Genomic DNA, 12,096 nt, shown 5'->3' with positions numbered 1-12,096 from the left:
CCCCTTATGTATGATGAGGAAATGGGAGGGGTGGGTGTGGGTGTAAAAGTGTGTATTACCTGAAGATAAGCACCCCCAGATTATTTCAGCTTGGGGTTAAATAGTCTAACGCTATCTGGGGGTAAAGTTAGGTTAGGTTAGGTTAGGTTAGGTTAGGTTAGGTTAGGTTAGGTGAGTTGGAGCTACAACGGTCATTATTTAACAACTACACTGTACAGGGTACTGTATATAAGCGAAGTTTATGTATGGGTGATGCTTTTCCTGACCCTCAACACCTTGGTTATGAAGTGGGGAACAACCTGAGGTTTAGGCCGTCTGGTGCTGTAGGTGAGTCCATGGTGGCTGCCTCGTGCTGTAGGTGCGTCCTTGGTGGCTGCCTGGTGCTGTAGGTGCGTCCTTGGTGGCTGCCTGGTGCTGTAGGTGCATCCTTGGTGGCTGCCTGGTGCTGTAGGTGCATCCTTGGTGGCTGCCTGGTGCTGTAGGTGCATCCTTGGTGGCTGCCTGGTGCTGTAGGTGATCCTTGGTGGCTGACTAGTGCTGTAGGTGCGTCCTTGGTGGCTGCCTGGTGCTGTAGGTGCGTCCTTGGTGGCTGCCTGGTGCTGTAGGTGCATCCTTGGTGGCTGCCTGGTGCTGTAGGTGCATCCTTGGTGGCTGCCTGGTGCTGTAGGTGCATCCTTGGTGGCTGCCTGGTGCTGTAGGTGCATCCTTGGTGGCTGACTAGTGCTGTAGGTGCGTCCTTGGTGGCTGCCTGGTGCTGTAGGTGCGTCCTTGGTGGCTGCCTCGTGCTGTAGGTGCGTCCTTGGTGGCTGCCTGTAGGTGCGTCCTTGGTAGCTGCAGGTGCTCCTTGGTGGCTGCCTGTGCTGTAGGTGCGTCTGCTGGTGCTGTAGGTGCTCCTTGGTGGCTGCCTAGTGCTGTAGGTGCGTCCTTGGTGGCTGCCTGGTGCTGTAGTGCATCCTGGTGGCTGCCTGGTGCTGTGGAGGGCTGCCTGGTGCCGTAGGTGCGTCCTTGGTGGCTGCCTGGTGCTGCATCCGTGGCTGCTTGCTGTGGCTGCCTGGTGCTGTAGGTGCGTCCCTTGGTGGCTGCCTGGTGCTGCGTCCTGGTGGCTGTAGGTGCATCCTTGGTGGCTGCCTGGTGCTATGCATCCTTGTGGCTGCCTCAGGTGCGTCCTTGGTGGCTGCCTGGTGCTGTAGGTGCAGGTGGCTGCCTGGTGCTGTAGGTGCATCCTTGGTGGCTGTGCCTGGTTGTAGGCATCCTTGGTGGCTGCCTGGTGCTGTAGGTGCGTCCTTGGTGGCTGCCTGTGCTGTAGGTGCATCCTGGTGGCTGCCTAGTGCTGTAGGTGCATCCTTGGTGGCTGCCTGGTGCTGTGGTGCATGCCTTGGCTGGGTGCTGTATCCTTGGTGGCTGCCTAGGTGCGTCCGGTGGCTGCCTGGTGCTGTAGGTGCTGTAGGCATCCTGCGCTGGTGGCTGCCTGGTGCTGTAGGTGCTGTAGGCTGTAGGTGCATCCTTGGTGGCTGCCTGTGCTGTAGGTGCGTCCTTGGTAGGTGTGCTGTCCTGTAGGTGCGTCCTGGTGGCTGGTGCCTGGTGCTGGTAGGTGCATCCTGGTGGCTGCCTGGTGCTGTAGGCAGGTATCCCTGGTGGCTCCTTGGTGGCTGCCTGGTGCTGTAGGTGGTGGCGCCTCCTTAGGTGGCTGCCTGGTGCTGTAGGTGCGTGCGTCTGCCTGTGCTGGGGTGCTGGTGGCCTGGTGCTGGTAGGTGCGTGGTGGCTGCCTGGTGCTGCGTCCTTGGTGGCCTGCATCCCTGGTGGCTGCCTGGTGCTGTAGGTGTGGTGGCTGCCTGGTGCCTGCCTTGGCTGTGGTGCGTGCAGCTGTTCTGGTCTGCGGTGCTGTCCTGCGTCAGGTGCTGTGGTGCTGTAGGCATCCTGGTGGCTGCTGTGCTGTAGGTGGCTGCCTCGTGCTGTAGGTGCGTCCTTGGTGGCCCTGGTGCTGTAGGTGCGTCCTGCCTGGTGCTGCATGGTGGCTGCCTGACTGTAGGTGCAGGTGGCTGCCTGGTGCTGTAGGTGCCCTACCTGGTGCTGTGGTGTGTCCTTGGTGGCTGCCTCGTGCTGTACGTGCGTCCAGGCGCTGCCTGGTTGTACTACCTGGTGCTGTAGGTGTGGTGGCTGCCTGGTACTGTAGGTGCGTCCTTGGTGGCTGCCCTGGTGCTGTAGGTGATGTGCTGGTGGTGCCTGGCTGCCTGTGCTGTAGTAGGTGTGTCGGTGGCATGGTGCTGTAGGTGTGCTGCTGGTACTGCTCACTGTAGGTGCGTCCTTGGTGGCTGCCTGGTGCTGTAGGTGTGTCCTTGGTGGCTGCCCTCCTTGGTGGCTGCCTGGTGCTGTACAGGTGTGTCCAGGGTGCGTCCTTGGTGGCCTGCTGTAAGTGCGTCGGTAGGTGTCCTTGGTGGCTGCCTGGTGCTGTAGGTGCGTCCTTGGTGGCTGCCTAGGTGCGTGGTGGCCTGGTGCTGTAGGTGCGTCCTGCCTAGTGCTGTGGATGCGTCCTTGGTGGCTGCCTGGTGCTGTAGGTGCGTTCTTGGTGGCTGTCTGGTGCTGTAGTTGCGTCCTTGGTGGCTGCCTGGTGCTGTAGGTGCGTCCTGGTGGCTGCCTGGTGCTGTAGGTGTGTCCTGGTCTGCCTGGTGCTGTAGGTGCGTGCTGCCTGGTGCCTGTGCCTGGTGCTGTAGGTGCGTCCTTGGTGGCTGCCTGGTGCCTGGTACCTGGTGCTGTAGATGTCCTTGGTGGCTGCCTAGGTGCGTCCTGGTGGCTGCCTGGTGCTGTAGGTGCGTCCTGGTGGCTACCTGGTGCTGTAGGTGCGTCCTGGTGGCTGCCTGGTGCTGTAGGTGTGTCCTGGTGGCTGCCTGGTGCTGTAGGTGCGTCCTTGGTGGCTGCCTGGTGCTGTAGATGCGTCCTTGGTGGCTGCCTGGTGCTGTGTGGTGCGCCCTGTGGCTGCCTGGTGCTGTGGGTGTGTCCCTGCTGGTTTGCCTGGTGCTGTGGGTGTGTCCCTGCTGGTTGCCTGGTGCTGTGGGTGTGTCCCTGCTGGTTGCCTGGTGCTGTGGGTGTGTCCCTGCTGGCTGCCTGGTGCTGTGGGTGTGTGTCCTGCTGGTTGCCTGGTGCTGTGGGTGTGTCCCTGCTGGTTGCCTGGTGCTGTGGGTGTGTCCCTGCTGGTTGCCTGGTGCTGTGGGTGTGTCCCTGCTGGTTGCCTGGTGCTGTGGGTGTGTCCCTGCTGGTTGCCTGGTGCTGTGGGTGTGTCCCTGCTGGTTGCCTGGTGCTGTGGGTGTGTCCCTGCTGGTTGCCTGGTGCTGTGGGTGTGTCCCTGCTGGTTGCCTGGTGCTGTAGGTGTGTCCTGCTGGTTGCCTGGTGCTGTGGGTGTGTCCCTGCTGGTTGCCTGGTGCTGTGGGTGTGTCCCTGCTGGTTGCTGCTGGTGCTGCAGGTGTGTCCCTGCTGGTTGCCTGGTGCTGCGGGTGTGTCCCTGCTGGTTGCCTGTGCTGTGGGTGTGTCCCTGCTGGTTGCCTGGTGCTGTGGGTGTCCCCTGCTGGTTGCCTGGTGCTGTGGGTGTGTCCCTGGTGGTTGCCTGGTGCTGTGTGTGTCCCTGCTGGTTGCCTGGTGCTGCAGGTGTGTCCCTGCTGGTTGCCTGGTGCTGTGGGTGTGTCCCTGCTGGTTGCCTGGTGCTGTGGTGTGTCCCTGCTGGTGCCTGGTGCTGTGGGTGTGTCCCTGCTGGTGCCTGGTGCTGTGGGTGTGTCCCTGCTGGTTGCCTGGTGCTGTGGGTGTGGTTGTGGTGCTGTGGGTGTGTCCCTGCTGGTTGCCTGGTGCTGTGGGTGTGTCCCTGCTGGTTGCCTGGTGCCCTGCTGGTTGCCTGGTGCTGTGGGTGTGTCCCCTGCTGGCTGCCTGGTGCTGTGGGTGTGTCCTGCTGGTTGCCTGGTGCTGTGGGTGTGTCCCTGCTGGTTGCCTGGTGCTGTGGGTGTGTCCCTGCTGGTTGCCTGGTGCTGTGGGTGTGTCCCTGCTAGTTGCCTGGTGCTGTGGGTGTGTCCCTGCTAGTTGCCTGGTGCTGTGGTGTGTCCCTGCTGTGCTGCCGTGGCTGCTGGTTGCCTGCAGTGGGCGTGTCCCTGGTGGCTGCCTGGTGCTGTGGGCGTGTCCCTGGTGGCTGCCTGGTGCAGTGGGCGTGTACCTGTTGCTGTGGGTGTGTCCCTGGTGCTGTGGGCGGTCCTGGTGGCTGCCTGGTGCTGTGGGCGTGTCCTTGGTGGCTGCCTGGTGCAGTGGGCGTGTCCCTGGTGGCTGCCTGGTGCTGTGGGCGTGTCCCTGGTGGCTGCCTGGTACTGTGGGCATGTCCGCGGTGACTGCCTGGTGCCGTGGGCGTGTCCCTGGTGGCTGCCTGATGCTGTGGGCGTGTCCTGGTGGCTGGGTGTTGCTGTGGGCGTGTCCCTGGTGGCTGCCTGTCGCTGTGGGCGTGTCCCTGGTGGCTGCCTGATGCTGTGGTCGTGTCCCTGGTGGCTGCCTGTTGCTGTGGGCGTGTCCTTGGTGGATGCCTGATGCTGTGGGCGTGTCCCTGGTGGCTGCCTGTCGCTGTGGGCGTGTCCCTGGTGGCTGCCTGTTGCTGGTGGCGTGTCCCTGGTGCTGTGGGCGTGTCCTGGTGGCTGCCTGGTGCTGTGGGCGTGTCCCTGGTGGCTGCCTGGTACTGTGGGCATGTGTCTGGTGGCTGCCTGGCGCTGTGGGCGTGTCCCTGGTGGAGGCTTGGTGCTGTGGGCATGTCCGCGGTGACTGCCTGGTGTCGTGGGCGTGTCCCTGGTGGCTGCCTGATGCTGTGGGCGTGTCCCTGGTGGCTGCCTGATGCTGTGGGCGTGTCCTTGGTGGCTGCCTGATGCTGTGGGCGTGTCCTTTGGTGGCTGCCTGTTGCTGTGGGCGTGTCCCTGGTGGCTGCCTGTCGCTGTGGGCGTGTCCCTGGTGGCTGCCTGTTGCTGTGGGCGTGTCCCTGGTGGCTGCCTGTCGCTGTGGGCGTGTCCCTGGTGGCTGCCTGTTGCTGTGGGCGTGTCCCTGGTGCTGTGGGCGTGTCATGACGCAGGCACAATCTGTATCATTGGAGCAGGACAGATAAAGAGGGAGAGACGATGATAAGGCGATATACATGCCAGTATCTCAGTCGACCTCCAAGGTGCATACACACATACACAGAAACATATTATTCCTCTCTTGTAATGTTTATGTTAATATAGGGTGGATTTAAAACGAGAACTTATAGATCACAATCTTGTTCCGGTATAATCAACAGGGCTGGTATTATAAGTGTCCCAAGGTAGTGAGTGAGATTATTTGAGAAAGCCCTTGAACAAGCCTGAAACTAAGTGGTTAAGTGCTGGATGTGAGGGGCTGAATATGTACCCAGCAACAGGCAGGAGCTAAGAGTGCTAAGAAGGGAAATTTTCTTTGTGGTTCAGGAGGAGTATGGCAAGACTGGGTGAGAGCAGCGACATCAAGATGGTGAGGGTGGCGACGTTGTTCGTCATGGCACTGTTGCTACAACTCGCCACTACCACGCCTACAGACTCCATCCTTTCAACCACCCTCACACCAGAAGTAGAAGAAGAAGACTTGGCCGCCAGCAGTGTCGCGCCTGAAGATGAGGGGGAACTGGTAGTGTCCATGGGCAGCCCCTACTGCAATTGGAAGATCGTCATGGGCCCCGTCTGTGTCTACAACGACACCAACCAGGTAAGAGTCCAGTGATATGTTGTGTTTCGCCAGTGAGGAAGAAAAACGTCAGATTTGTTGAATTACAGGATGATGAGAGCCCATCTCCCCTTTTTTTGTACTTACAAGACGTTTAGGGATAAATTTGTCGGCAATCAAGGGGAGAAGCGACAGACTTGTTGATTTACAAATTCGAGTAAACTTCTAAACATTATTTTCTTCTCTCTACCGAGAAGTAACTGGGTACCTTTATGTTCCGAGGTACTAGTTATCCAGTATTACTCCCTACAATAGATGTCCATAGTGCCTGCCACCCTGAATCAAGTAGGGACCATCATTATTTAACCTCGATGGCGACTGTACACCGACACAATTGCACCAGCAGCAGCAGGCGTGCACCACTGTCCACCCTCACCCATACCTCCCACGTTAAGAAATGAATAAAAAATAAACACACAAGTCATAATAAATACAAACCAAACACACATATACCTAAAAGGTTTTATTACTAGACAACCCCAGAACTGCCTCACCAACCTTATAAAAGTATAAAATAATTGTCCTTACAAACACCTGATGATATCTACAAAGATAAGGTTATTTAGGAGTTAGATTAATGGTTATAATATAATAATGACAACACATAAATGCGTATAAGACAACAGAAAACTATATACAGTACAATTCTGTACATATATTAGTACCTAAGGACACATAAGTTGACCTTATCAAACCTTACTTATTCTTAATTAAATTATCAATCCCATTCTTTTCATCAGTAGCCTATACCATCAACTTAATTAATTCAGTCTTATCCCTAATATAAATAATAAAACATGGTACAACGTTTACTGAAGCAGCTCAGCATAGCAGTATGATATTGTTATTCTTATAAATTTTGATCAATATCGGTTACGAAAAGTTGATAACTGGGGGTATAGGGGCAGCTGGAGGTCACGTGACCAACACGACCTCCAGGTGAGATTGATTACTAACATGGAGCTGCATTTATAAAAGTTCGTAGGTTAATTTTCCCTGTAAATATTACTCTTAGATCGTCTCTAACGAAATAAAGATAACAGCCATATTAACGTCAAAATTGTACGCCGGTATATCTAGCTCCTCATCTGCTTCTCAAACGTTACCTATATAGTCTTCCCACCCCCTTGCGTCTTCTCCCAACACAACAGACAGGCTCTTATACAACCCTGTACTCGACCATAACATCTTGATATGTCTCATCTTTTTCTCGACAGTCAACACCTTTGCAGATATGACCACTTGCTTAGGTATGATGTTCCGAACTTCCACGAGGCACAGTTGTTTTTATCTCAACTTGGTGTATGGACTTATCTCGCCCAGCTTAAAATTATTACTGATATGTGGTCCTACTGGCAGGCAAGTCTTTACATCACTTTTGACAATCTCGATTATACCATTACATATTAAATTGCATATCCTAAAGTACGTTGATGGTGATGCCTTAACTCTTTAGTAACTCGGCTTGTTGCCCTCCTCTCAACACCTCTGGATACCTCCATTCTCTATACACATACTGAATCAAAATAAACTTGTATTATGATTTTACTGATTATCTGTGTGAATGTCTCTCCCTTTGTAAGGCTGCCATGCTGTACTGACAGACTCTTAAGTGTTCTTACATCAAGGGCTTGTAAAATAACCTCAAGTATTCAACATTTCAATGATGGAATGATTAATTAGATCTGACCCATCAACAAGTTCACCTTATCAAGCTTATCGTTCATATGATCTTCAAATGTTAATCATTTGTCAACTATCACTCTCTTTGCGTGAATTAAATAAATAATAAGGATTAACTAACCAACAAAACTACTTATCTAAAGATCAGCTTGACAGATCATGCACCTAAAAGATTAAACATAACATTTTGTCGCCCTTTGTGCAGGTCCATATACTGTATCGCCTGGGGATAGACACTGGCTGGCCTACACACCTTGTGACCGAGTCTCAGGTTGCTTATCTGACTTTCTGCCTCATTTACACACAATTGCAGGGTCTCAATTGTTTCACTTACTATTGACAACACAACATACATATATTGTTTCTTGCTTTTGATCTTTTTTCATTTTTGTATTTCTTTGTGGTTCTTTATTATTATTATTATTATTATTATTATTATTATTATTATTATTATTATTATTATTATTATTATCATTATTATTATTATTATTATGATGATGATTATTATTACTATTATTACATTTTCGCTCCCCAGGCCCCGATGTGGGTCAGTGACCTGTGCCCGGGTGGGCTAATCCCCATAAAAAAACAAAAAAAAACAAAAACACTCTCACTGTGTAGGCTACCCCGTGACCCAGATAGCCAAATACAACCTGCACGCCAACCATTATGTATACAGTACACCACACTACACCTACTCCCGTCACGTGCCATCTGTCCTGCAGAATATTGGAACTGCTTTACTGATGACTGGAGACCCTTTATATTACTTTATTTTAATATCTTATTAAGATATTCCGTCATATTTATTCCAAGTAATGGTCCCGTCCATACTGACACTCGCAAAAAAAAAAGTTAAACCAAAACAGGGGAGGCATTTCGTGGGTTTTGCTCACGAGTTTTTTTTTTTTTTACTTCTTGACGTTGATGGCCATATTAAGACGGATTATATTGAATATCTATTAGTTTAATTGATAGTTAATTGAATGACGATCGTTAAGATTGACCAATATAATGATCATATCTTGTTAGTTTGTCCTAACTTATCCCAATTCCAGGTTCTTTGTAATAGTTTTAGTGGAGATAGTCTACCAAGGTTCCTACCAGGAACGATTTTGTAAACTTGCGCGAAATTTGGGATCACTTAAAGATTTGCCCCTCGGCTTATTTCACCTTATGATTAAAACCCAACGTTACCAAGGGGGATAGGTTAGCGTGGATAATCGTAAGATTTGAAAAGGTTAGCGTGGATAATCGTAAGATTTGAAAAGCTCGGGGAGCTATTCTCCAGGTGATCCCAAAATCATTCAGATAATGTACTACAAGTAAAACTCTATTTCCCTGTCTGTCAATTATCGCATACGTATATACAGTACCTCTACAGTCTACTGCCTAATGGTGGTGTTAGTGTGCCCGTGAACCCTCATTACACACACACACACACACACGCGCGCGCTTTACCCCTCCCCCTGTGGTAGTGGTCTGTTCTTTTCATCTATTGCAGAGTTTTTTTTCCGTCTATTGAAGTGGTTCGCTGAGGTGGTCTTTTGTTGGTCTAATGGTGGTCGGTTATAGTGATTTGCTGTGGTGGTGTAACGCTACCTGGGGGTTAGGTTAAACTGGGTTATATTTTGTTATGATAGGTTTACGCTAGGGTGAAATAAGCTAGTGTCTAAACTTCAGGTGATCCCAAATGTAACTTACAAGTTTAATCCACACAAACACACACACACCACAACCGCATCCAGCCCATACGAGCACGAACTGGTCGCTATAAGAACAGCCCAGTCCCAACCATTGTAAAAATTATCACTAACTTGTAACCAACCAGTGTATTCACTCTCAGTCAATCTTACTTTTTGCACTGTCACTATGTTGAAATGCCCTGTAGTTTGAGCTCCTCCCCACCTAGTTATTATATATCATATTTGTATCACTTATGTTACTTGTATATTGTAAATCAAGAGACCAATTCCCCAATTATGTAACTGTATATTTTCAGCCTTCCGGCTGCCATGCTCTTTCAATAAACCGTTAATTATTAATTATTATTATTATTACACACACACACACACACAAAATCACCCGTACGTGATATTAAGTTAACAAAAGGGTCTTAACTGTACACGTCTTGTCGCAGAGAACACTCGTGACTTAACCTATATTATCAGTTCTAGGTGTTGTGTCATTATCTGGTGACGCTTGAAACCTTTAGTGAGTCACGAAGGGGTACTGGCAATTGTAACTACGTCAGCACAACATAGGGACTACGACCTAACCCAACCTAACCTAACCTTACTTAACACGAAAAATGTAACCTAACCTAACCTAATTCTACGTATACAGTATATACTTTATAGTTTTTCCTTAGCCAGCCAGCCAACCGACGTGAGTCACGAGAGAAAAAGGAAGCCACAGACAGACCTTCTTACAAAATGGATAACAATGAATGACTTGAGATAAATATGAAAGACAGAGAGATAGAGAGTAATGGATGACAATGGATGACTTGAGATAAATATGACACAGATAAGATAGTACAGTAATGGAAAGGTGAAGTGACAGGTGTTATGACATCACATGTCATGGGTTACCGCCACTGACAATATTTAGACAAACACAAGTGATCTGAGTTGATATACACAACAAATTTGAGTCTTTTAAGATGTTTATGTAACCTTTTCCATAAAATATCCGGCCAGGTAAATTTTAAAAGTCACTTGCCCACATAATCTGCACAGCCTAATGAAGACCTAAAAAGGAGAGAGAAATTAAGACATAGACGGATGGTAAAAGGACCTTGAGGCTCGTTGAGGCTTGTTGTGGTCTTTGAAGGCTTGTTTTTGGTCTTTGGATGCTTGTTTGTGGTCTTTGGAGGCTTGTTTGTGGTCGTTTGAGGTTTGTTAGTGGTCTTTGGAGGCTTGTTAGTGGTCTTTGGAGGGTTGTCAGTGGTCTTTGCAGGCTTGTTAGTGGTCTTTGGAGGCTTGTTAGTGGTCTTTGGAGGCTTGTTTGTGGTTTTTGGAGGCTTGATGTGGTTTTAAAAGACTTGTTAGTGGTCTTTGGAGGCTTGTTGTGGCTTTAGGAGACTTGTTGTGGTCTTTGGAGGCTTGTTAGTGGTCTTTGGAGACTTGTTTGTGGTCTTTGGAGGTTTGTCGTGGTCTTTGGTAGCTTGTGGATTTTAATCTTGGGGCTTTTGGTCTTTGGAAGTTTGCAGTCTTTGGAAACTTGTGGTCATTGAAGCTTCTGGACTTTGAGGCTTGTGGTCTTTGGAGGTTTGCGGTCTTAGGAGATTTGTGGTCCTTGATAACTGTGGTCTTTTGAGCTTGTGGCCTTTGATACCTGTGGTCTTTGAGGCTTGAAGTTTTGGAGGTTTGTTGTCTTTGGAGGTTTGTGGTCCTTGATAACTGTGGTCTTTGAAGCTTGAGGTCTTGAAGGTTTGTAGTCGTTAAGGCTTGAGGTCTTGGAGGTTTGTGGCCTCAGATCTTGAGACCTTGAGGCCTCAGGTCTAAAGGTTGGTAGCGACCCCCAACCTGGACTTTGTCTCAAGACTTCACACTTCACATTATCACCTCTGATGCCTGTTTTTTCTCTCTCTGTAGCTATTTCATTTAATATCCTCTCTCTCTCTCTGTTTTTATTTTCCTCTCTCCTCTCTTTCTCCACAAGGGTAAATTATCACCCTATCATACTCCTCACTTAAAACACGTCTTATCCGGCTCCACCTGCCCCTCCTTATCAATATCCAACCTTATCTTATCCAGTATCGATAGTCCAAGCCTCTCCGCTACCGGCTGCGTCACAACCATTCCCACCCACACACCCATACGCCCGCCTTCCCTGCCTCCTCCAGCGACACCTCCCCACGGCAACAGACTTGTCCCCCCTCCCCCTACAACGAGGACGTTGTTAAAGAAATACATAAGAACATAACAACATAAGAACATAAGAATGGAGGAAACTGCAGCGGGCCTATTGGCCCATACTGGGCAGTCCCGTTTACACCCAACCCCTATTGCTCATATAAGCATCCAACCTATGTTTGAAGCTATTCAGCGTATTCTAGTTAATGATGATATTTGGTAACTTGTTCCATTCATCCACTACTCTGTTTCCAAACCAGTGTTTACCTATTTCACGCCTAAATCTAAATTTGTCTAATTTAAAATCATTGTTACGAGTTCGCTCCTGGTTGGATAGTTTGAGTACCTTTGTAATGTCCCCTTTGTTTAGCCCTGCCTTCCACTTATACACCTCTATCAGGTAGCCCCTCGCTCTACGTCTCTCGAGGGAGTGCAAATTAAGATGCTTTAACCTGTCTCTATACTCAAGGTTCCTAATGCCCGGGATTAGTCTTGTCATTCTCCTCTGAATTCTTTCCAAGGATTCTATATCCATTCTGTAATACGGTGACCAGAACTGAACTGCGTAGTCCAGGTGTGGTCTCACAAGAGCAAGATACAGTTTTAGGATGACCTAGCTAGTCTTGTAACTAACACTCCTTTGTATGAACCCAAGTACCTTATTAGCCTTGTTACGAGCAAAAACACATTGTTTACTTGGTTTAAGGTTCCTACTTATCATTACTCTTAAATCTCTCTCGAAATCGGATTTCTCTATGGCATCGTTGTTCATCTGGTATCTGGTTTCCTTGTTTACATCTCCTAT

General features: G+C 49.9%; 1 protein-coding gene across 1 annotated transcript; it reads right to left on the bottom strand.

Moving 5' to 3' along the window:
* Nucleotides 1-1,405: 1,405 nt before the first annotated feature.
* LOC121866748 (filaggrin-like) lies at nucleotides 1,406-10,809 on the bottom strand (the record flags this gene model as incomplete). The annotated part of the gene is made up of 7 exons (XM_042366449.1): nucleotides 1,406-1,659; nucleotides 1,767-2,861; nucleotides 3,166-3,738; nucleotides 4,036-5,061; nucleotides 5,589-5,711; nucleotides 10,231-10,456; nucleotides 10,560-10,809. Coding segments are annotated over 7 exons (3,547 nt in total), but the record flags the coding sequence as incomplete, so codon positions are not given.
* Nucleotides 10,810-12,096: the final 1,287 nt, after the last annotated feature.

This window comes from Homarus americanus, unplaced genomic scaffold, assembly GCF_018991925.1.
Source record: "Homarus americanus isolate GMGI-L3 unplaced genomic scaffold, GMGI_Hamer_2.0 scaffold34945, whole genome shotgun sequence".
In the NCBI taxonomy this organism is placed as follows: domain Eukaryota; kingdom Metazoa; phylum Arthropoda; class Malacostraca; order Decapoda; family Nephropidae; genus Homarus; species Homarus americanus.
The sequence above is the reverse complement of the archived record's forward strand: the minus strand, read 5'-3'. Positions and strand labels throughout refer to the sequence as shown.